Source organism: Symsagittifera roscoffensis, chromosome 3 (assembly GCF_963678635.1).
Source record: "Symsagittifera roscoffensis chromosome 3, txSymRosc1.1, whole genome shotgun sequence".
NCBI lineage: Eukaryota > Metazoa > Xenacoelomorpha > Acoela > Convolutidae > Symsagittifera > Symsagittifera roscoffensis.
The window spans coordinates 13,843,354-13,868,337 of record NC_087064.1 but is presented as its reverse complement, the minus strand read 5'-3'; the positions used below and the strand labels follow the sequence as shown (position 1 = coordinate 13,868,337).

Here is a 24,984-nt window from a genome sequence, read left to right as displayed (position 1 = left end):
TGGTAAAAAGCAATTTTAAAAAAGGGTTAAACTGCCAAACTAAAAATTAGAGATAAATAAAAGTTTATAAAACTCAAATTGTAGCAACTGCACTAAACAGGAAATGAAGTAATTTTGAAAAAAATGCAAATTTCATCAACAAACCTCGGAAAAAACTCTTAATAATAGATTATAATGGATTTTTTTTATTTAAAAAATAGTGGGATTGTAACCCATTTTGAATCGATTATAATCTACTATATTTGAAATTTATTTACACTGACAATGAAAATCCAATAAAAATGATTATTATCTATGAATTTCCAGTGAAATTGACGAGAGGAAATGATGGTCTAATAAAATTCCTAAGAATCCGAAAATTTTATTCAGAAAATCATCTTAACTTTTCTTAAAATGTATGAAATCTACAGAATAAAATTTGGAGAGTGAATAACTAACAGTTTTTTACTATGGTAAACTCAATTACCGAAAATCAGAGGATTTGTTAATAGCAAGTTTAATCGAAATCGAAAACAAACTTCAATCAGTTTTTTTTAAAAAGGAAGAATGTAAACGTTAAAAAAAGGGTAAGCTCATTACTCAGTAAAGTGAGGATGGCAATAACCTGTTGTGATTGTGTTGTGTCTTTAGTTTATTTAGTCTAATACAACAGTTAAATTTGCGGCTGTTGATTTTAACGGTAGCGAATAAATCGTGTAGGTTTCGGGGATTGCTTCTCTAGGTCCGTTACCAGACTTTAACTTAACGGCACCGCAAAGTGGTTCCTTTGGTAGTGAATTCAGGGCCGACCGAGATTCACTTCTATCCACAATCACGAAGGAGTTAAATAGGTGGCAACTATTCCGCACTGTATCATGTAACTTGCCCCCGTTTTATACTGCTCTTGAGCCTGTCTCGCCCACTCTCATGGATCGCAAGAATTTCCAGTTGTAATTAAATTCAGTTAATTATTGGTCCAAATACTGAATGCTCCAAGTTGCCAGAAAATAATCTAGTAATCTAATCAAAAAGAAGGTATCCCGATCAATCAAAAAAATTGCCTAATTGCAATTCAAATCCCAACTGAATTAGCTAAGAATTATCTCTTTTCTAGAGAATCTTAATCAACGAATTACACACAAAAATTCCTCGCAATCACTCAGTCTGACCTGCTAAAAATACTAGTGTCACTAAGGATCACTACTCCTTTGAGGTACTTTTACTTATCATTTTAACTTCAGGATTGCGGATTCTTTAACTCGGAGAAACAACTAGTTTCGTTATATGTTCTCTAACTAACTGAGAGCCAACTATCCACTAACAATGCAATAATTGTTCTCCAACTAATGAGAATCAACCGTTCACTCTCACAGCTCAATTGTTCTGCCTAAGGGTAGGCTGCTTATTACTCTCTATAATGTTTATCTATTTGAGTTTTAGTAATAGTTAGAGTTATGTCGTCCCTACAAGTCCTGAAATTTACTTTGGTACTCATTTCGTAAAGTCCTAACTGAATTATTCCTCTGACGACACTGGTCTTAAACTCGACTCTAAGTTATGCAAAAATCAAATCCGGTTTCACCTCCAAACCGAATTATGTTTAGTTAACCAAACTCCCAAAGTTTTTATTTATTTATCCCATTAATGTCCCGACCTCAAATTGTTCTAAAAAACCACCTTCGGGAAGCTGGTTAAACATCCTGTCCCTTCAGTTTATTTAAGAGACCTACTTCCCATGCTATGCTCCTTTTACCGCCAATTTCCTCTGGGACTGTTTTTCTTTAGTCTGGTTGATTTTCTATTAATAGCGCATTTTCCAAGCTATGTTGAACCCAATGTTTTCCAAGTCCATTTTAAATAGTTCCACTACTTCATTGATACTATGTATAAGTTATATCTCTTTCAGCTTCTGCTTCATTTCCCAATAGATAAGTTCCCTGCCAAATATTAGTAAGGTAACCGATTCTCATTCCCAGGGGTTGGGGTTGGGGAATACGCCACTTTGCGGTGTTAATAACAGGGCTTTCTATGCAATTTTAGTGTCCTAGACACCCAAAGGTCATTTAAAGGTCTTCTCGCGGTCACCCGGGGTCAATCTTCCACGTTCAGTTTTAGAATCCTAAAGGGGTCCTACTTACCAAGTTTCATCCATATTCCGTTAATACTACCCAAGTTATCCCATTTATGATGTCCCTTATCACTTTTCCAGGTAAAATGCTATTAACACCGGAAGGAGTCGCCGAAGGGGCTTCTCTCACAAGGAGTCTTTTTTCGAGGATGAGTTGTAGTGTCTATTGTCGCCGTAAATCAATATGCCCTCGCTCATTATTTTGCGTAAATTGTTTAATTCCGGTTTCAGGATTATTTTCCCCAAGTGCTAATAAGTTCTGGTCCAACCGCCGGATTTCGCTCAAACTATACTACATGATTTATCTCGTCATTATCTTTGTTATCTCAAATTTTTAGCTCCCTGCGTTCAATGGGGTCCGAGAAACGACCTCCGGAAGTCGGCTTGGGACTATTTGCATAGGGCATAGCACCGGAAGCAGGGGTCCTGGGGGTCTGGGGTCCTAAAGTTAAGCTTCCCTCGACCAGGCCTATAACATACTATATTTTGGTTTCCTTCCAGCCGCTGGTTGCCGAGTTCTAATAGGGCCATTTGCGCTTCCGGGAACCGTTATCACTTGGGGCCGGGGGTCCGAGGGGTCTGGATTTCCTAATCATCTCTAGAATCTGTCCTATGAGTTCCGTAAAGCTAGCCCTGGTAGATTCCATTTGGGGGGCGATCACATTTGGTACCGGTTCCAAATCTTGACTAGACTTTGTTTGTTTTGGTCGATTTTGCAATTTAACCAAGTGTTTACTTGACTACTTATCGTATTGATTCGTCAATAACGAACTACGTACCACTCATTAGCTTTTACAATAATGCATGCATTTGCCAATGTAAAGCTCTAAATTGAACTCTAAATGTGGCAAAAAAATGTAAGGATCACCGATCCTACAAATCGTTGCAATTTAATTAATCATTGTTTTTACAGATGCACCAGCTTTTCTTTATTATTAATTTAAATGATCATTTTATTCTCCATTTTATTAGAAAAGAACCAGATACAGTAATCAAACAAAACAAGATTAGTAATTTGTTTGGCACCAGTTATGCAAATTCGAGCCGTAATTGGATAGATGATAGAAAAGAGGTCAACTTTCTTCTTCCGCTGATTTTGAAATATTGCGTTTAATTCATTTTTCAAATCAATTAGATAATATCAATGAATTTTTTGGTCAGCAGCAACTCTAGTTTTGGAAAATTGTTTATATTTTCAGCTGGATTGTTATCTTATGGAATTATTTACCAGTCAGTTTCCAAATACAAGGTTTGAAAATACTAAAAGTTTGTCTCAAATTGAACCCTTTTTGAACCATAGCCACAAATTTACAGTTTGTCCTACCAGATTCTAAAACTGCCCTTCAAAATTTTCTAAGAGTTTCTAGGCACCCGGGTCGACCAAAGTTTCTAATCATACAGTTTTCATAAATTACCAACTTCGTGCCATCAAGTTTCAGTAATTCCATACTTACAGAACATGTATGAAGTCTCTTGTCTCCATGAAACATATTTTCTCACTAGTTTCCATTGTCTGAAAATTTTTTGATTTGTGTTTTTGTCTGAAAACAAAATAACTTAAATTTTTCTCAACAAAGAAACCCCATTAGTTAAAAGGCAAAAGTCTGACATACGAAAAATAAATTGCATATGAGATAGGCCCTTAAAATTAACAAATTTTGCATGGAACTATGAGCAAAAACCGTAATTCTTGGTATGCATCAAAAAAATGATCCTTTCAAAAATCAGTGCTTGAACATCGTGGCCTGTTTTTGACTGATTAAAAAAATTCGTATTATTTGACAACAAAACAGAACAATACTGCTCGTATCAGGGCGAATCTCTAAAAGCTCTGATGTCTTTTAATGTCTATGGAGTAGTAATAACATGAAAAAAATAATTGTAATAAAATTTTCGTGAATATCATCCTCCACACGCCAATTAAGTACAAAGTGATAAATTTTGCTCCTAGCAACAAATCAAATACGGGAAGTAGGCTTCCTTCAACCAATTTTGGAATGATTCCTAAGACGGATTAAATCTCCGCTTACGCGTTAATAGCGCGAACCATATCACGCGGTAATTGTCCTAAATTGGCCTAAATGGCAATATTTAAATCCCCATAACTTTACGAAAATTAATCACAGACAAAATATATTTTCAACTTTAAACTCAGGACAAAATTTTTTTTTCTATCTTTTCTTTTGATGACTACTTAAAAAACCAAATGTGTCTGAAGAAAAAAACCCGAGCACAAATATTCCGTTACTTTCGTTACGAAAGTCGGAACAAGAATGTAACTAGTTTCACACAAAACTCGATAATGTATCTATTTGTACACAAATTTTTTGGTGTAGTAATTTCACTCTGAGCTGAGAGAAAATGTACAGCTTTAGTGAAAAATATGCGCTGAAAAGTTTTCGAGTTTTTCAAAACAAAGATTAAAAATTTATCTTCAGATTTTTTTCTTTCAAAAATTCCCCTTAGAAGCTATGTGCAGAAGAAAGCGTTGTATGTTATTTCTTGTGACACTTTAAAAAGGGCAAAAGCTTGCCTGGTTTTTCGAGCTGGATTAAATTACCGCTTACGCGTTATCGAAAAGCTTAGGAAAAGTCCATGCAAGGGAAATACCTTTTTTTTAAGTTCAAGACATCAATAGTTTTCGGATGTCACCATTTATTTTTGCCCAAAATCGTTTGCTAAAAGTTAAAATTTGTCTGGTGAAAGATAACCCCAGAGATAAAATAATCCGTTACTTTTTTTTCAAAAAATCCTCTCAAAATTACCAAAAACTTAAACAAGACACAGCACCTCCTGAGGGGGAAGCTTTGAACAAATTTTCTGTCTTTTAACAGTCACATGAAATTTATAAAACAGATCAAGAAACAGATTCAATCTAAAAGCAAACCACTCCTAGCATAAAAATCTATCAATTTTTCGAAAGCCGTGACTATAACATTTTTAAACTAAAAATGAAAATTGCAGCTTAACGCAGTATTCTGGTAACGTAATCAAAAAATAAGTTGAGCTTTGTGTGAAGTTTTTTGCTAGTTTAATAGACAAAAAATGATTATAATCGATTGAAGTTTCATTATAATTTTTCAACTTGAAAAGAGTTTTAATCAAACATAATTAAATTTTTTTAAACATTACGAGGCCAAACTGAGCTTTGGATAGGCGCACAATTTTGTGTCTGCATGTTCCTGGTTTCCAGAGACAAGTCTTTAAACATAATCCAAAACGCAAGTGGATTTCATCTACAAAATTTCAGTGGAATCCGCGTACATATACTTGTAACGTAATTTGTGTCGGCACATTTAATTTGTTGCGGATTCCGCAGCAAGCAAATATAGCTAGTTGTTCTGGATTCCGCAATTGTTAGTGGATTCCGCAAAATGTAAGTGGAATCCGCAAATTTAAGTGGAATCCGCAAAATTTGTAAGCGGAATCCGCAAACTGTAAAGGAATTCAGAAATTTGTTTATTACTGAACTTGCATATGCACTTGCGGAATTTAAAAGCAAGAACTTAACCATTGTCAGCGGAATCCACAAACAAATCTTAAAACATTGGATAACTACATCGATGGAAGTCACACTTTAGTATTTGCAAGCGGTTTTTGGGACCATAGTTTTAGAAACACGAAACCGAATAAATTTATTGGGTTATCTCGGCATTATCGGCACATTGATCTTGTTGCGGATTCCGCAACGAGCGAATATAGATAGTTGTTCCGGATTCCGCAAATGTAAGCAGATTCCGCAAAAAAAAAGTGGATTCCGCAAATTTATGCGGTTTCCGCCTACAATTTGCGGATTCCATTTACAATTTGCGGAATCAACTTACAATCTGCGGATTCCGCCTACAATTTGAGGATTCCACTTGCAGTTGCGGATTCCGCGACAGCTTAAGTTTACTAAACACATATATTATCATTTGTTCATGGATTCCTCAAACTAGTTCCGGATCCCACACATTTTGTTGCGGGTTCCGCAAAATTGCCTGTTTTTGGAGCAATTTTGAGCAACACAGTGCTTTAACTATTTGTCCGTGGAATCCAAAACAGTGGAGAAGATCAAAGAAAAATGGCAATGTTATGAATTCCGCGACAATTTGATTTTTGCCTGCTGCAGAAGCCGCTTACATTTAACAAAATGCACATTTTGGCCTCGTAAGTAATGTTTTGAGCACTATATAAAGGACAATATAAAGGACAATATAAAGGACAATATAAAGGATTACTGGCGCTGTAATTAGAATGCGGGCAAATATTTTTTGTAAGTGATCATTTTGTCAAATTAAGTTTTTTATGATTTACTTGATGAACAGATCTATACCTAGCCATGAGTTGGAACGTGTTACAAAAAATTTGAATGTAAAAATGGGTTCATTCGCCAAGAAGTGACCACATGAGAGCTTCGCAAGATACTATGCTACAATCAATTCTGGGGGCAAACTTTGTATAAGAAATTGGATAATCCTCGCTTTCAAATTAACGTCCATCACCTCAAACAAAATGGGGCCTTTTTCATCTTGGCTCTGGTTACAAAATAAGCCAATCGAAACCAAGCGTATACACAGTGCTAAGCAATTGTTCAAACTAAATAGTTGCGTGGAGGGGGGATGTGTGGATTGTTACTTGGTCAATGTGGTGGCTTATGGATATTAACTTGGTCATAATCTTTTAGACTTTGCAAACAATCGGTTATCAGTTCAACAAAAACAGACCGTTGGCATCTGACTTTAGAAGCCCCGAACAACAAAAGACTTCTGTTATATCTGCGGAGCCAAAAGACTTCAATAAAATATACATAAACTACCCCTACTCGATTGGTGAAAAATCGACGACGGAGCTCGCCCACTTAGTTCTGTCAAACTGCAGGGTTACTCAGTTTTTTGAAAGACAGGATTTCAACGCTTCCAATGACACAGTCGACAATCACGAGTTGTTTAAACGAACCGAAAAGCTGGCTGGCGATATCCGACACCCAAAAAGACGATACCGATTTGATCCAAGAGACAAAAAGTAAGCTTATGATGCAAACTCTGCGAATAACATGAATACTTGGTTTTGAACGCTCGGTTTGGAGTTCTCACAGCAGTACTTTTTGCCAAAAAAAAACAAAAACAATTTTTATATCTAGTTGATTTTTTACGATTTTTCATGGTATTTTTAGGTTTTTCTGTGAATCTAATGGGAGGTTATAAATTATCAATAACTTGTATAATGTATAAAACAACTTTTAATCGTCTATTTTCAGACATAAGTTTCCTTACCTGGTGTAGATTTAAGGGATTGCCTTTCTAGGTTCTTTCTCTTTCTCTCAACGACAGCGTAAAGCGGTCCATTGAGTAGTGAGTTCAGCGGAGCGATCGAGACTCACTACTATCCTTAAACCCGAAAGGATTTAAAAAAAGTGGCAATTCTTTTTTACGGTTTATTAAAGTTCCGCGATTTATGGACTATTGTTATTCAACTAAACAACTCTCACTCTTTAGAGAATCCTAACTATCCATACTAACCAACAACGCTCCTTATACCCACTCGGCTATCCATTCGATCTGCTAAAACTATAAGTGTTTCTACGGATCACTACTCCTTTAAGGTACTCTAACTGATCTCTCGACTTCGTAACAATGTTCTCTGACTCGGTACTAGCTGTTCTGTCAAAGAATGAGAAACAGCTATTTATTGTCACTGCAATACTTCTTCTGAAGAAAGGCTACCCGTAACTTCTTCGCTATGATTGTCTGTATGAGTTTTAGGTATAGTTATGATCGCCCCTACAAGTCCTCACATTTACTGTGGTACCCTTTACGCAAGAAGCTACTTGAATTTTCCCACTGACGACGCTAGTCCTAAACTCCAAGTTCATTATAGATAACTCCAAAGTAAGTTTGCATACTTCAATTTCAACTTCACCTCTGAACCAAGTTTCGTTCGTTTTAAGTTTCTCCTAAGTTTTTATTCATTTATCCCCTAAACGTTCCGAACTCGTGGACGTGTGGAAATACCCTAATTTCCTAGGTAGCTAACTAATTCCAAGCATATAAAAATCCCGTCAACGCTCTATTCTAAACCCGGCCTTCTAGCTATCAAGCGTATAGTACGTCTATTAGGGATCAAAAATTGCCAAAAGTGAGCTCCAGGGAGCTAAGTAAAAATCCCGTCCGTTCTTGTTATTTAGGAGACTTATATCACGCGCCACGCTTCTATTATTGTCAATTTTCTTTGAGAGTACTTTTCTTTATACCAGTAAAGTTTCTATTGATAGCTCTATTTGCCAGCTATAATGGTTTTAATGTTCGCCAACTCCACTCTTACTCAACCCATTACTCCAATGTTACTGAGTAAAAGCTATGCTTTTTCAGCTTCCGCTTCATTTTCCAATACATAATTTCCTTCCAACTAATAAGTCGGTGACCACTTCCAACTTTAATAGGTTGGGCTAGGGACAACACAATTTTTCGATGATATTCCCGAGTTCACTCTTCCATGTTCGGGTTCAAAATTCCACAGAGTTCCTACCAACCAAGTTTCATTCTTATCGCAATAACTCTTCTAAATTTAGCAAACTTTAAAGATCAAATATCGCTTTTACCATGGGAGGACAATTCACACCGGAAGAGGTCGTCGTTCGAAAATTTCGGGTCATTAGGGTACCTTACTGAAGTTGGGTTCTAGAGTCTATTGACGCCATAAAATCAATATGCTTTTTCTCATTATTTTGAGTGAATTGCCCACTTCCGTTTTAAAGGTTATTTTACCCACTGCTAATAACTTCCGGTTTAACTACCAGATTCAATTCAGATTTTGACATACGGCTTCTCTAGTTATTTTCTATCGTAAGATAAGTTTTGGCTACCTGCGTTTAGCGGGGCCCGGCAAACGACTTTTGGAAATCCGTGATGGGACTAATTACTTTGGGCATTTGTTAGCGCTGTACCTCTGGAAGATTTAACCTTCCGGTCTACTAAGGTTGCATGTGTTTCTTAACAGAGCCAAAAGGTTAAGGAACAGGGAAACTTTTGAGTTCCTCCTGCTATGTTGACGGGGTCCCGCAAGTATTTTTCATAGCCTAATTTAAAACATGGGCAACACGTCAATAATGACTTAAATGTCACTTTTTCGCAAAGTATCGATAATAACGTTAAAACTTTCTCCAAACTTTGATTGCCCTAATTCGTTCCTTTTACGCTTAAAATCAATCAGTTGGGCCATTGGGTCTATCGTAGCGTACCATTTTATAAACGAAAGGGGATGCTGTGTACGGCGGCTCTGCAATTAGTTGAATTTACAGTAGAATCACCTTTTCTACAGCTGGCGTAACGCGTGTAATTCAGTTTCTCAGCAATTTGGTCAAAAGCAAACAATTCGATACACTCCGAGATAAAAACGAAAGTTAATTCATAAGCTCGAATGATGACTAAAATGAATAGCCAGAGATATCTGACAGCTGATGCAGACTCCAGTGACAGTTTATTCCAATTCTGGTACAGTTTTATTGTACGATCGTCTACAACTTGAGTTTACCGCTCTCTTTCTTTAAAACGTAGTATCTTGAGTTGCGAGAAAAAACATCTTCATCTTACGTCCAAAGACTTACCTACCTTCGCTTTTCAGAGCAAAGACGGCCACCCTTATGCCATATAAAAACAGAGAAAAATTTTTAGCATGTTTTCAACCTCTACTTAGTTTTCACTTTCTTCACTTCTCTCTAGTTGACCTTCGTTTGAACTCATCTTGTTGGTGAAATGCATTCCTCGGCAGTTTCACTAAAAATGCATTCCTCGGCAGTTTCACTGGAGTGTTTTTACATTTCATTGGTGATCTTCTTGTTGACGACCGACGTATTTGAGCAAAACGTTTTCAACAATTTGTACTCAATTCTATATTTTCTTCTCGTATGTTTTTCTACCAATTGTTCATGGTTTTGTTTCTTCTCACTCTCAATCTCTCGCCCTCACTCTGTCTTTCTCTCTCACACACACACTCTCTCTCTCCCCCCCTCCCCCCCCCCCTCTATCTTTTTCCTCTCTTTCTCTTTTTTCCTCTCTCTCTCTCTCTCTCTCCTCTCTCTCTCTCTCTCCCGCTGTCTCTCTCTCTCTCTCCTCTCCTCTCCTCTCCTCTCTTCTCTTCTCTTCTCTTCTCTCCTCTCCTCTCCTCTCCTCTCCTCTCCTCTCTTCTCTTCTCTTCTCTTCTCTTCTCCTCTCCTTTCCTTTCCTTTCCTTTTCTTTCCTCTCCTCTTCTCTTCTCTTCTCTTTCTCTTTCAATTCCCTCTATCTCGCCTCTCTCTCTCTATGCCCTTTATCTCACCTATCTCTCTCACTCTCTCTCTCTCTTCTCTCTCTGCCTCTCCTCTCCTCTGCTCCCTCCCCCTCTATCTCTCTCTATCTCTCTCTTTATCTCGCTGTTCCTCTGAATATTTATTTATAGTGTTTTTTGAGCTCTCTTCAGCAGCTCGAGTCTTTTTTCTCAATAACCAAAAAATTCAAACTAGCTAATCCTCAAGCGCTCATTTCTCAAATTTGGTTGCGTGAGCAGGTAGCATTGCAAATAACGTTTCCAGATCTTCCTCAGCATGGAAGGTTCTAACCTGTGACACCCTTGAATAACTCTTGTAAAAGCGCGTGGACTTTTAAAAAAAGCAATTTGGCTAGCTACCAAAATTTTCCGGCATCAATTAAATTTATGAAACGATTGTCAACTCATTTTCAAACGAAAACTTTTTTTATTTGAAATAATGTTTTTTTTTCCATGAAACTCGGTTTTCTTTGCACTATTTGGATCGCTTCATAGCCTAATCTGGGTATTCGTCATCTGCGGCATCGTCGGCGCTCCATTTTTCTGCCGTTTCTTACACGAGAATATAAATTGCATTCAGGAGCTAAAATTCTACCTTGCGTTACTTGATCTATGAAAACTTTTTGAATGAAGACCGAACCTATGGTGTTTTGTATGGACGATCGCATGGTTTTTTGTTCGCTTTTTGTTCTAGAGCTGACGAAAGGATTGTTTTGCAGATTCCACGGCCATCCCCATAAGTTTTGATTGACTATATAAACTAATCGTTCTACCCAACGATTCCACCTATGGTCACCCACAGTATCTATTGAAATTCGAGATAAAAGTATAGCTAATTTTTATTTACTTCTCACAACAAAAAACGTTACGCATTGTATACTTTTATCTTTATAGGGTAACCATCACTGGTCGAGGTTGTAGTTTTATTTCCAGAATGCCGCGGCCAAAATTCAGTACATATGTAATTAACATTATTCAGACACAAATTTTACAACAGAAAAAGAAAGAACAACTTACTACTTTGGCGGATGGAAATTTTTAAAGTAAAAACGATCTTCACATACTGATAGATTTTATTTACGACTCAGTTTTTTCCAATGAACAGGTAGACTCTAAACCAATTTCTTCATTTGGTTCTGTAACCGGCAGTAAGTAATTAATCTTTGGGTATCCGCTAAGCACCTTTATATTCTTTCAATTATTACCGAATTGGATTCATTGCGGTCAGTTTCCGCCGTGAAAATTATTTTGCCTGTAAACGAAGACGCAATAGAGGGGCAAAAAAAAGTTAAACGAAAGTCTCTTCGTTCGGCCCGTAACTCTTTCGTTGCAAAACTAGAAAGCAACTTCTTTTGAGACCCAAGGAAACAGAAGCGATCAGGAAACAGCAGAGAGCATTTATTTTAGACTACAAAGCGGGTACTTGACGTTAAAATTAAAAACTCTGACTGGACTTAGCCCTGGACCAATTCATTCTAACACTGTCGAAACAATGTCGAACATAAATCAGCCAATCAGAATAAATATTCAAAAAGCGGAGAGAAATAACCTGAAAAATAAGTGTTTTCGACTGTTCTAAGGCCGCTGATTGGTTGAAATTTTTCGATCATTCGGTTCTTCGCGCATGCGAATATCCAGCTAAGACATGCGTTTGTTTACCGGCTTTATTTTAGGGCGTACAGTTTCTGCTTGAACACCAAATCCGGCAGTACTTTTCTGACGAGATCTTTATTGAAACGGGGATCTAAGGCAACTGTGAAGGAGGCAACTGGACACATCAATGCGTTCATCGTCATCCGAGAACCCATGCACAGAATGCTTTCAGGCAAGATCAACAGAGGTCAAATTTTTAGATAATTAACTTCAGCTGATTGGTTACTTTAACTATTCCGAAAAAAAACGAACTAAGTCCATTAAAGTCTAACAAAATTGAATAAAGTGAGTTTAAGTCCGGGGTGGCTCACTCATAGAGTAATTTCAGATGAGGTACACCGTCTGTTTGTCACGCTCTTCAGATGAGGTACACCATCTTATTTTCGGCCGGATAGATTCGTGCAACTTCTTAGTCTAATACCAATGTTAATCTTACTCGTATATCTCCTAGTCTCAATAGACCTAGTGTATACTGGTATTTGCGAGGCTTGATATCAAGAACTATCCTGAGGAAGAGCAACTGTTTGCTAAGTTAAATTTATTCTCTTCTGGCTGAAACTGTAAATAGTTTCCGCCTTACAAATTATTGTAAGTTTTACTTATGGATCATGATTGGTTACTTCTAAGTATTTTACAGAGATAGTTTATCAAGAATATAATAGGATAAAATAAATACTTGTTTTGAACTTGTTCCAAAAAGTCAAATCAAGCGTCGAGCACCTCAGCGGGGCGCCTCTGAAAAATTCAAAATTGTAGATCGAAACTGAAAAGTTGAGTAGGTTTTCTATGAATATTTGTAAGCAACAATCAGTAGTTAAATGGGGGAGGTAAGTAATTACGGGCTGCTCAATATTGCGATCCCCTATAGCAGCCTTAAATACTGCGAAGGCATATTTGGCGCCAATTCCGCATTTTGAGGATTTTTATCCACCATCAAAACTCTGAGAACATGCGTTTTGTGACATGTAAACGTTTTTGTTTGCAATTTTTTGAGGAAAAAGGCAGCTTTTTTGATGCACGCTCCCGTTTCCTGTGCCACTCACTTTTAGAAAGAAATCAAAAAGAGCTGCCAAAACCAATAGTAGGAAAAAATGGGCCAACCCAAATTGAGAAGTCAAAATCTATTTAACACGCTATTGGTGTTTATAGTGAAACGCAAGCGCTCGAGACTTCGATGTTTTTCAGTAGAAGTCAAACTGGTTTCAAATTTTTGTCGAAAAGTCACCTTTTTCGGAAAAATGGTTTATCTTTGAAACATTTTAAAACCCCATTACACAGAGCATCTCAATTTACTCCTGCGAGCAATGATATTTTTCAGCGTTCCTAAACAAATTGCGAGAATGCCAACCCAAGATATGCTCAGCTTGGAGAGGCTTTGCAAAAAACATTGCCCTGTACGTCAAAAACAGCCACAAGACTGCGTCTAAACTGTACGAGATACCAATGCAAGGAGTGAAAACCATAGATGTGGGATTTCAAGATTTCGTTGATTATATCATTCACATGTTTTTGAGAAACAATGGGAAAATCCGGGACGCTTCTCCAGATGTGAGTCAGTTTTTTGCCATTTACAATTTATAATCATAATCGTAATAATCATGACACAGAGGCAAAGCTGAGCCTCGCACCACTTGCCATACAACAAGTATAAAATTAAAACAGCGTGACACTCAAGAACTATCGAAGTAGACTTCAAACGTGGTTATCGTTGAAGAAACAAATAGAAAACAAAAAAATGAAAATCGTTTTTCTTATGTTTAAATAAATTTAAACTTTTAAAGAGTTCTAAGTGGCGTTGAATTTGAACATAAGAAAACTTAAATTTGGGGCCAAAGACTCATAAACCATATGGGAAATTTGTAGAAAATAAAATTTTAGGAAAATGAGCCGACAGAATTAAAGCAGACAGAATTAAAGCTGACAGAATTAAAGCCGACAGAATTAAATCTTTTTGGAAAAAAGATGTATTTCCCAAAGAAACAAAAACCATATATGTACTGAAATCAAGGTGTTGTACACAATTCCCAAACAAAACAGAGCCTAATCGAAAGTCGAAAAATCATAATATCGAGGTTAAAGCGTAATATTGATGTTCTATCACTATACAAACAACTATATTTTACAAAAAGGTTTGAAAAAACGTGCCAGACAATAGAATTCAAACTTAGCATGATCAGAAAACTTAGCAAGCGGTAACAATACGGAAAAAACCTCAGAAGCCATTCATGCCAACAAAAATCAAAAAATGCTTAATAAATAAGAACAAATTAAGTCTCCCCTCCCCTCAAAACACATACACACCAAAAAAAAAATTCTATTATCAAACGACGCAACAAGAGCCGACCAAGTCGACAAAAACGGCCAAATTCAATCAAGACGAAAACCGAAAGAAATATCAGGGGAACAAACGAAATTTTTGTTACTTCCAGGCGAAGTGTGCAGGAGACAGTAAGAAGTTGGAATTTATTATGAACCAAAGTACCACCTGGAGGTGATTAGTCCTGTCAACAAAGTTATTTACGGAAAAAAGCCTAGTACCCAATTGCAATACCGCAAGGGTAATAAACGATAATCAGAATCTATCTATACATTATTTAATTGGCGTTTCACTTGACACATGGCTAAGAAGTCTTTTTGTTGACATGTTTAATAAATTGCCCTTGTTTTGCAACGCTTAATATGTTTATATCAAATTCAACTTTTTAAATTTCGCAGGTCAGCTATTATTTTAACTATACATCTGTTGAACCGTGAACAGAGCTAAAACAGTCTTCTCGTTTATTGCTCAAAGAATTATCATGGCATGTTTAATAAAATGCCCATGTTATGCAACGTTTGATTTGTTTTATCGAATTGAACATTTTCAATTTCCCAGGTCATTTATTATTTTAACTATACATCTGTTGAACCGTGGATGCTTCAAATGCAGTTTTTTCTTTATTTCGCAATGCAAATTTCAAAAATTTTTCATGTCAAATTTAATTGGACAAAAATGAGATTCTCAACTCTAGGGTACTGTGCACATAAGGGTTGCAAATCTGACCTGCAAAAACTAGTGCTTAAACTCTTTTGGTCTGCGAATTATTGCGATTTGTATGTCTTTTCATAAAAAAAAACACAGATTTAGAAAATGCTAACCACTTACAATTCTCAACCTTACGGTGAGGCAATCTCAGGTTACACTATTAACTTGCATTTGTGCTTTCAGAATAAAATCCTTAATTATATAATTTTTTGTTTTCGGGATATTTTTAGATATGAAAAAACTAACAGAACTTGAAACTCTCAACTCAACGTTCGGGTGCTTTAAGGGTTTACTAGGGGTTGGAAATACGGGTCCTAAATTTGATTAATAACAACTTTTGAAGATGAGCAGGCATAGCGGATAACAATAAGGGTAACTAGTGTCAAGCAAAATAATAATTCTTTGAGCAATAACCTAGAAGGCTGTTCTAGCTCTGTTCACGAGCTATTTGTCGTCGATGTTCTGAAATAGTTTAAAAGTCCTTCTAAATTTCCCCTCATGCTTGTATGGTAAATAACGAAGGAACACACCGATTTCATGCCAGGTTCAATAGTAATGGCTTCTGATCTTTTTAACCAAAACATTGAGAGAAGAAAAGTCACTGTAGAAGTATCTAAAAAATTGTATAATTGAGCAAAAAAAAGTTAGACTGGCCAAAAAATAGATAGGGTCACCTTCCAGAAAATTTGTCAAAATGCAAAAAAGATTCAAAAACTTTCTATAAGAGATACTAAAGAAATCAGGCTCTTTTCTTATTTTTTACTCAATTCATGCGTTCATCCAGGTCACCCAAATCACAGTTCCAACTAGAAGAGCTTGTTTGCTCGTTTTGAGTCCATGTCGAATATGACAATTAAAAAACAATTAAATTGATCTCTGATTCGTTATTGATTCTTTTTCAGAAGCCTGTTCCTGACTGGGTGTGGTGGCATTGGGAGTCAGTGGTTGCCGAGAGCTGTCAAGTCTGTTCTTCAAACTGGCGAGATGTGGTCTTGTTTGAGAACCTCCAACAGCACTTAGAACAGGTACTTCCCAAGTACCCAATCGTCTTCAAGAACGAAACGACCTTGCCTGAAATTAAATCAAGCGATACGAACGCCAAAGTTATCCAGTATTTCAGCCAGTTGACAGATTCTCAGATTTGGTTTCTGGGAAATGTGATGTACACTTTAGATTATGCAATACTTCCGTACGACTGGAACGGCTTCTTGATGTCAATTGGAAAAACTCATCTAGTCAATAAATAACTAATCGAAATTCAAAATTATTATTTCCAGCGTGGTGAGAGTTTAAAGGATTCTGCTAAAATTGATCAAATTGTGGGAGTTTTCCAAAAAGACAGATTATGCGGATATTCAACATCCTCAATTTTAGAAGGTAAACGGTTAGGTTTTTGGCGTAATTGAAGTAACGTACGTGAAAAAAAGACGAATTCTAGAATAAACTTTACCCATGCCTATTGCCATCAGTTCCAGATTCGATCAAAAATTTCAAACGTAGATTACTTTTTTATCTGAGATCGTAGTATTGTGTAAGAAATCAATAGTCGTACTGCCTAAATATAAAATTGGGCTTCAACAAGTTTTTTTCCAAAAAAAACACAATAAATAAATCTTGAGCGAAGAAGCGGCCGCAAAAGTTTTGTACAAAGAGAGAACAAGCCGATAAAAGCTTCACGAAAAGATGTTCCCGAAACATAATATTCTAGACATACCTATCAGGGCCCGAAATCTTGAATTTAGTCGAAAACAATTGACCCACTTTGATAAGCCCAACTTGTCCAGCATAATTTACGCAATATTTTCTATGAAACCGGGCAATAAGTTACAAGTTTGTGGGTTGTAGCTTTGCAGAGAACTAATAAGACTGAGTAACGTCGACAAAGTATGATTTTAAACACCGCATATAATCGTGTTCGATTTTAAATAATAACATTTTCATCCTATTATGCCCTGTGTATCCATCCAGCCAATCATAAAAAAGAGGCATGCACTCATATACAATTTTCTCGGAGAAGTATTTGCATTAGTAAAAAACAAATTAAAATAAGCGATAGGAAAACAATGTCAACTTAAACAATCGTTTTAAGCGAAAACTTTGACACACATTTTGTTCAAAAATAAATAGAGGCGAAGCGAAACTTCAGGCCAATTGCGATTCATCAAGAGCATAAAAACGTGAGTAAAAAAAGAAAAATGTCTACCATAATTTTTATCTCTGGATTAAAGTTCACAGTCTACAGGCAAACATGCCAAGAAAGACAATTGATAATAAATTAGAAACGAAACAAAACTTGCGAAGCGGAAACAAAGCCGACAATCTTTGACATGTCATGAACAAATGAAGTAGATCGATGCAAATCTATGATTGCATAAATGGTTTTAACCGCAACTTGCCTGACACACATTGCTGATTAGAAAATCCCCACCTCCATTTTTGAAAATAGAAGTCAATTCATTCAGGTTTGAGCCAAAGGAGTTTTTCACTTGTGAGCTCAGCATTCAAGCGTGAACAAAATTAAGCGTCACTTAATTATCTTTATCCTGAGAACAGAACAAAAATCAACCCGACCTATACAAGTTTCTTCATTGACACTAACATTTCTCAAAAACTAGGCAATTTTTAAACTCTTTTAGATCTTCAACTTAATGTTCAATTTTGAAACAAGTCAATCGCGTTTTTTTTTGCTTCGTTTGTACTTTAAAGCATAGTTTACGTTCCATTTAGCAAATGGATTTGAGTGAAGTCAAACAGAAATTAAAAGACAAACCATCAAAAAAAAATTGAAAACAAACATTCTAGCTGAATAAGTGAAATTCACTTTTCTCATTACACTTAATCAAAAATTTAGTAGAAAAGAATCATTTGTTAATTTGCTTAATTTGCTTTGAAAAATCTAAGTATGAAAGGTTAGAACTAGAAATAACTAAGATTAAGTAAATATATGCACATGTTTTTCAAAAAAAAATTCGCAAAATGATGGCAATAGTTTCTTGTTGCATTTGGCTTCACAAATACTGGCAACAAAACGAAAAATGGAGCACGCAAAAAAAGCCTTTGAAGATAGCAAGCCTTGACCATGGACGAAATAAGCCTTAAAAAGGGAGGACTGCGGTATTCGAATGAGGCACTTGCACTTTGATAATCTGAAACCTTATAACAATCAGCCACGAACACCTTGCAACACTGAGCCACGCTAGTCTTAAAAAACCGTTTAAAAACAGCATGCGATGCGTTTGAATGAAGCAAGTTCACCTCATGAGATTTAAACTCATCGGAAATTTAACACGGATAGCCGATTACTGTGCAAGTAGCACAGTATGTTCCGACCACAGTCTTAGAAAAATACAAAAATGTTTTCTCAAATTGGTGTCGTTTTTATCTGCATGTTGTGATAAAAAAAATCTGAACGAAATATTAGAACTTAGGCATATTTAAGAGTCATGGTAAAATCGGTCAATTGGAAAACCGTTTTTGAATAATGACTAGAAAAAATTGAAAAATTGAATTTTTTTAAAACTTTTTTGCGGAAATTTTTTGATTTTTCAAGTTTTTGAACCCAAAATTGCTCTAAAAAACTACCTTTAATTGAGTAAAACTAAGTTTTCAAGCTTAAAAGTGTAGTCTCATATCAAAGGCTTACTAGTGATTCGGATTCCAACAAATTCTCCCTGTGTCGAAAAATACTGGTGGGATTTCGGCTATTCAGACCAACTTATGGTTAATTCATTAACGCTTAAGAAAGTCACCCACAATCTGGCTTCATTATGCCATTGACTTATTTTTATTGTAAGCTTCTTCGTGAGGCCTAATTTCAATCTCTTTTTGCTAAGAAAACGGCAAAAAAGTGAACCAATTTTTTTTATATATTTTACACTTTTTGCAATGATAATTATAGTAGGAAAACTCTATGTACACAGCAACTGCCTACTCTTGTTTGGCTTTAGAAACACTTTTCTTCCATACTTCCATTAACCTTTAGAAACATTTCTCGTTCATACTTGCAAAACTTTGGTCTGATTTACAGAAGAAAACATATGCAAGAATTTTTAATTTATCAGCTACCGAAATATTGTCAAAAATTGAGCGCTGTATAAATATTTAGAAAAGCAAAAACAAAAAACTGAGGACAGTTCAGTTATAAATAGCAAAGCGTATATAGAGAAATAAAGTTTATTCAAATTTTTCTCATTCAGTCTTATTTTCTCTTGAATGCCATTTTACCGTTTTTCAAACTTTCTTTCACAATCCCCTACATAGAGTCGCTGCATCAAAAAGCTGAGTATATTTGCATACCACAGTTGCTATATTCAAGAAGCGTAGGAGCTGACAAAATAGAATCAAAGAAACGACGGATGATGCTGTTTCGAGGCTGCAGAGTTGTTGAGATGCATCGCCCATCATATGACAAATTCTCTCACTAAGAGGTGTGAGGGGTTTTTAGAATTTTTTGGAGAATTCAGTTCTTAATCTATTGATCTTTCTTACTTTACGAGACAAGACCACGTCGTGTTTCGAAGGATGTTTTCGACAAGAAGAGTGGTAAATTGACATGAATGTGTAATTCGGACGACTATCCTTCACCTATTCAGTGACAAATTTTCAAAGTTCGTTGAAAGTTTGGCACAAAAAGAGAGAATTGAGTGGTATCAAAACATACTGGATTGCAGCCTTTCCTTTATTGCAAAATTTGGACGCATCATGACTGCTATAAAACTCTAATTGAGATTGAAATTTCTGTCTTCTAACAATTTACGAGGCAAGTAACTTGTGAGGATTTCCAGGGGCATCATCGCGCGCAGGAAAAAACCGACTGGTTTATAGACACTTATGTAATTATAATTTTTTCCATCTAATAAATGCAGCGTGTTAGTCTTTTTGTGATACAGTGGGCTATATGGAGATCTGATATGGAAATTTCCAGATCTGAAGGACATGGAAGTTTTTGTCGAACGATCTATTGGGTCATCTTCTAGAATGAGACATCTTTCATCGTGATATTTTGGTGCTTTGTGATTAAATGGCATCTTTTGTTTGAAGAATCAAACTCAATGAGGACTTTTATCTAGGTTATTTGGAGCTAAATCACTGGGTGCTTCGATTCTGATGATGATAATGGGACACCTTTTCGTTAACTGTGATATTTTCTTAAACTCTGGCAAGGAGCTTCAACTTTCAGGACTTCAGAACGAGGCCTGTCCTAGTGAAGAGTGTTGACTGAGTTTGTTGTTCTGTCTCCACTGGAGCAGTGCATACACCATGTCCACTTTGAGGGTGTCTTTGATGGCCACTATCCATTCGTCTCTCTCTTCCTCACTACTCGCACTCATTATGTACCTTCAACAAAATGCACTCTTCATTTAAAAGGGCGAATCGCAGATAAGATCATGATCAATCGAAATACTTGTTTCTTTAAGTAATATGGGGAGGGTCCGCACTAAACAATTCTTAAAACTTAATAAGGTATAAAAAGTGCCACAAAAATGTGGTAATAAAAATGTACATACCATAACAAAAATTTAAATTTTAAACGGTAAGTTAACCAAACATTTTCCATAGAAGACATTTGGTAGACAAACTTTCTTAGGCTATTCCAAATTTAAGAAGAACACGAACTCAATCGTCAATATTGTACATGGAACCAATGTTGTACTTTTCAATAGTATTTTATTGCTTCCCAACGCCTGCAACTGTCTAAAACTGTGTGGTTTGGTTGGTAGTCTGCATCTCACCTGGAGTGTTTTCCCTTGACATGTGTGCCCCCCTCTGTGGCCTTGGTGGCTTTGATGACCTGTGGCAGTCGGTCTCTGCTCTCTCGGGACACCAGCTCGAAGCAAAACTTGCGGGAGGAGTCACCAGTGGGACGCACGTCCAGATTCGCCAGCACAATAATCCCTAAACAACACATAACATTGTCTCCAACGTCACAGCTATCAATTACAAGACGATCGACTAATATAAAGTCATCGCTGCTAATATGACTTTTGAATCAAGTGATTTTGTTAAACAAGTTTTAAACCTGAGACAGGTCTATATTCCACATTGATAACGCTTGCTAATCGCAGGCGTAATTAGACTTAACTTGATTAAAGGCGAATAAATCATCTTAATTCTAAATATGGTTTCTACTTTTATAATCAGCTGCAAGCCTTCAATTTTTTTTTGAGTTAACGTTTTGCCAAAAACTAGTGCTGGCAGGGGCGGATTATAGGGAGGGGGATGAAAGACTTATGAAGCCGTCTCCGCTCCTCAGAGATTCGACCAAATGACCACCCAAAGTCGTCCCGAATGAATAACTTCTTGCGATACAAAACAAAATTCCAAAAATCGAAAGAAATCTAACGAAAAGTGAAAACTTGAATAAATTGTCGTAGGCTAAAAAAAATCAATAAAATCTTATTGCAATGATAAAAACAATTACCTAACACATAAAAAAGGATTCAGGCTACACAAACTCCATTCCTTTCTTTCTCATAACCAGTGGATGGAAACGATTTAAAAAATGTTGGTAAAAAAATCGCGATCCAGAAGTTCCTAAATGCAATCAAAAACATTATGAATTTGCAACTAACCAACATCCATAACCTACAGGAAAAATTGTGGACAAAAAAAGGCCCTTGCCGTTTTTTACTATAAGCTAAGATCATACTGAAAGAAAAAATTGACAAAAAAATTACAAAACAAATGAATGCAAAAATTTCAAACAATTGCCACGAAAAGGAGCTTGAATTGCCACAAAGAAGAACTTGAAAAACAAACTCTGACAGCCTATAAACTAACCCAATTATATCAAATATGAAAATGATACGCAACGTTAAGAGAGCTGGATCACACCACAAAAAATATAATAAAAAAGACGCCCGTAATGGAAATAAAGAAGCAAATACGGAAATTCATTTTTTCCAAAAACTTCAGCCACAAAGAACTGCTGACAGAAACACTCACCACCTTCTTTTGCTGACAAAACAGTAAACTGTAAAAAAAAATTCCGGAAATGTAAGAAATTTCTTCGAATATTTCTTCCCATTTTAAAACAAACGCTATCCCATCAACTTGAATCGATTTCAAATAATAATGCTCAACCCTAAAACAACAACAAAAAAATAAAACTAAATGATTCCACCCACTTTAATATTTAAAAATAACCAGAAAACATACATTCCAAAAAATGAGAAAAAATGCATTTTTTAAGTTTCTTTAACATAAAATTTAATGAGTATAAACCAGAAAACAAAGAACTATAATAACCCTCTTGAAAACGAAAGCTTACTCAAGGAATCAGCAAAAAGCCGACAAAATTGGGACGAAATCAAAAAAGATGACGAAAAAAGTCATTTATTTTTGTTGTTCAAACTGTAGACCCAGTATCACTCTACTGGCTCTTGACCAGCAGTTGACAACGCAGTTTGGCAAGCTTGCGCGGACGCGCAACTTTTGATGACGTATTTATCGCAAGATTAAACAACATCCATTTTTGGCCGAACAGTCCGAAACTTTTTCTATAATCGCTAATGGCGTCAAAATAACACTAAATTTGAAGGAATCGCGCGCTGAAATGAAAACATATTTTTTTGGTTAGAACTATCCAAATAGTACCCACAAATAGCAGATTTGGTCCGTTTTTTTTTCAACAACTTGCCTACGTCTAATTTAAATATTCATACAGTCTTCGGAGAACACCAGAAAATCAATTAAATCGGCCTCGAAAATCTTGATCAACTTCTCCATGATTTTATGCAGTATGTATAATTTGTTTCAATTTTTTCTATCTTAATTCGATGGGGGGATTATAAAAGTAGGGATTTTATCCTGAGGATTCAGTCCAAGAGCGAATGAAAAGACATGCATGTTTACCTTTCGGTTTCTCGTCCTGAGGATTGACGTAGTAGTACAAGAAATCCGAATGAAGCACGAAGAAGCGTTTCTTCCACGTTCTGTATTGGCCTCCCTCTTTATACAATGAGCCCTGCTTGAGTACACTCTTGTGGGGACTGTAGTTGGCACTGCGGAGTTGTAGGGGATTCTTCTTCAGTTCTCTGTAGACACTCACTAAGTAGTCTTTTGGGATTCCATTGGGGGTCATCTCTTTCACTTCGCGGCCTAGAAACAAGGAATCATTTCAGAAAAAGATGGGGGAAAATTCAGTCTATAAATAGGGTAGGGAACTCGCTCGGTATTCGTTCTAATTTACAATTGCATTTTGATCATTTAAAAAATATCATTTAAGAGTAGTCTCTATACAGGGCTGCTTCATAAAAAGCTTCAAAACATTTGCTTTCTGACAGTCTAGTCTGCTTACACTGTCCGTAGCTGGCAAAATCATCTTCTGTCATCTTGTCCTTGACGTTGTTGTTGTTCATGGAGGTGTTAATGAAGACGATGGCGCCTGCCGCGAACTCACACGCATCCTCGCAGCCAAACACCTTTTCCGCTTCCTCCGGGTTCTGCAGGAAATAGCTTTCCGAAATGTACCTAAAATAGAAAAATTTGCATTCAAAATACCCATATAAAAACCAAAAAAGGTTTAAACAAGGACACGACAGCGATTCTAAGGTAACTTTTTGGGGAGCTTGCAATAACCTTGTTGCCCTGACAAATCGCCCTAACAGCAGATAAATCAAGTAAAAAAATAAGCAATTCCAGCCTAAAACTGCGGAAAGATTCATGAGAGAATTTAAAGCAATGTTTAGTAATCTTCGACTAATCATAAGAGAGCCATGAGACTAATCTTAACGGGAGTCCTAAGAAACTATGTAATTTCAGCAGAATAACTTTATTGAACTGAATATAAGCGAAATATTTCTCAATGGAGATTCGCAGGCTTCATTAACAGACCCAAAGTTCATAAAAGTTTGCAATATACTCAATATTTCAGAAACGTTAACATTGACCAGATGTTAAATTAGATTAGTTTGAAGTTCACCTGTAAATTCTCGTGATAACATCTGATTCTGCTTCGTTGAATAGAAGAGAAGCGAAGCACTTGCGCACACTATCTAGCAGAGTGAGTCCCTGAATGGGCACTGCCAGGAGGAAGTTGCGCATCACCAGTTGGTTGTTGGGCTTGTAGAGGTACTTGTGGAACTTCTCCAGGTCCAACTGGGCCATGTTGCTAGACAGGAAGTTCGCTTTCTCCTCTGGTGAACACTCCCTGTTGACTAAAATGATCGAAAATTTTAACTTGCATTTCTAATATTATCGTCAAAGCAAGCAATCATAGCTGTACTGAGTAGTCTAAACCCTACTTGTAAAAAATACAAATAATTTTTACACGAATCGATCTTTATTGGGAGGTTTCCATACCAGTAGAAAAAAGCATTTTTGCAATAATCGGCAAAAACTATGAAAAGCGTAATCAACTTCAAGGTTTCTTTCGACTAAATTAGGACGAACATAACAGATGAAGAGCAAAACAATCGTCACTGTAAGCATTTGATATCCCGATTGACACACGATTAAATGAAATAACTCCCGACAAAGATAGTATAAAAATTTTATTAACCTCCTGTTGATTCATTTTCTGCTGTTGCTTCACTGTCTTCTGTATTACTACTAGAGATCTGTCTGTTAATACCGCTACTATTATTGTTCGTGTTTCCATTAGCAGATGTTGATGTGGTGGCGTTGACTTCTGCCAGTCGGGCAAAGCACTGTGGGAACTGGCCTTGGTTGAACAATTCGATCGCATCCAACACTTTGGGCTCAGTGTGTCTGTCAACTTCAGACTGCAACTCATTCATTCTACACAGAGAGCAGACACAAACAGATACAGAATAATTGAAGCCTATTTTCATAGCTCGTTTATTGCTAAGTGAATAGCATTCACTTTTTCAATTCTACCTATGTTTTTTTAGTATGTAATCGTTTCCTTCAGTATGTAGATTTTTTTTTACTACTTCTGGCTAAAAATAACAAA

General features: G+C 36.3%; 1 protein-coding gene and 1 long non-coding RNA gene across 2 annotated transcripts in view; one reads left to right on the top strand and one right to left on the bottom strand.

Annotated features, from left to right (window-relative positions):
- Nucleotides 1-3,152: 3,152 nt before the first annotated feature.
- LOC134841098 (uncharacterized) lies at nt 3,153-16,447 on the top strand. The gene is made up of 4 exons (XR_010162454.1): nt 3,153-3,356; nt 6,774-7,111; nt 12,064-13,591; nt 15,971-16,447. It is a non-coding gene; the product is annotated as an uncharacterized LOC134841098 (long non-coding RNA).
- Nucleotides 16,448-19,114: 2,667 nt separating this feature from the next.
- Nucleotides 19,115-24,984, bottom strand: part of LOC134841095 (cytohesin-3-like) — a 322,003-nt gene continuing 316,133 nt past the window's right edge. The window contains exons 3-8 of the mRNA XM_063856875.1: nt 24,571-24,809; nt 23,992-24,226; nt 23,368-23,540; nt 22,923-23,168; nt 20,801-20,963; nt 19,115-20,405 (exon numbers count right to left, since the gene is read on the bottom strand). Of these exons, the coding sequence (XP_063712945.1) occupies nt 20,252-20,405; nt 20,801-20,963; nt 22,923-23,168; nt 23,368-23,540; nt 23,992-24,226; nt 24,571-24,809 (1,210 nt within the window). The 3' untranslated portion in view covers nt 19,115-20,251. The remainder of the gene's footprint in view (nt 20,406-20,800; nt 20,964-22,922; nt 23,169-23,367; nt 23,541-23,991; nt 24,227-24,570; nt 24,810-24,984) is intronic.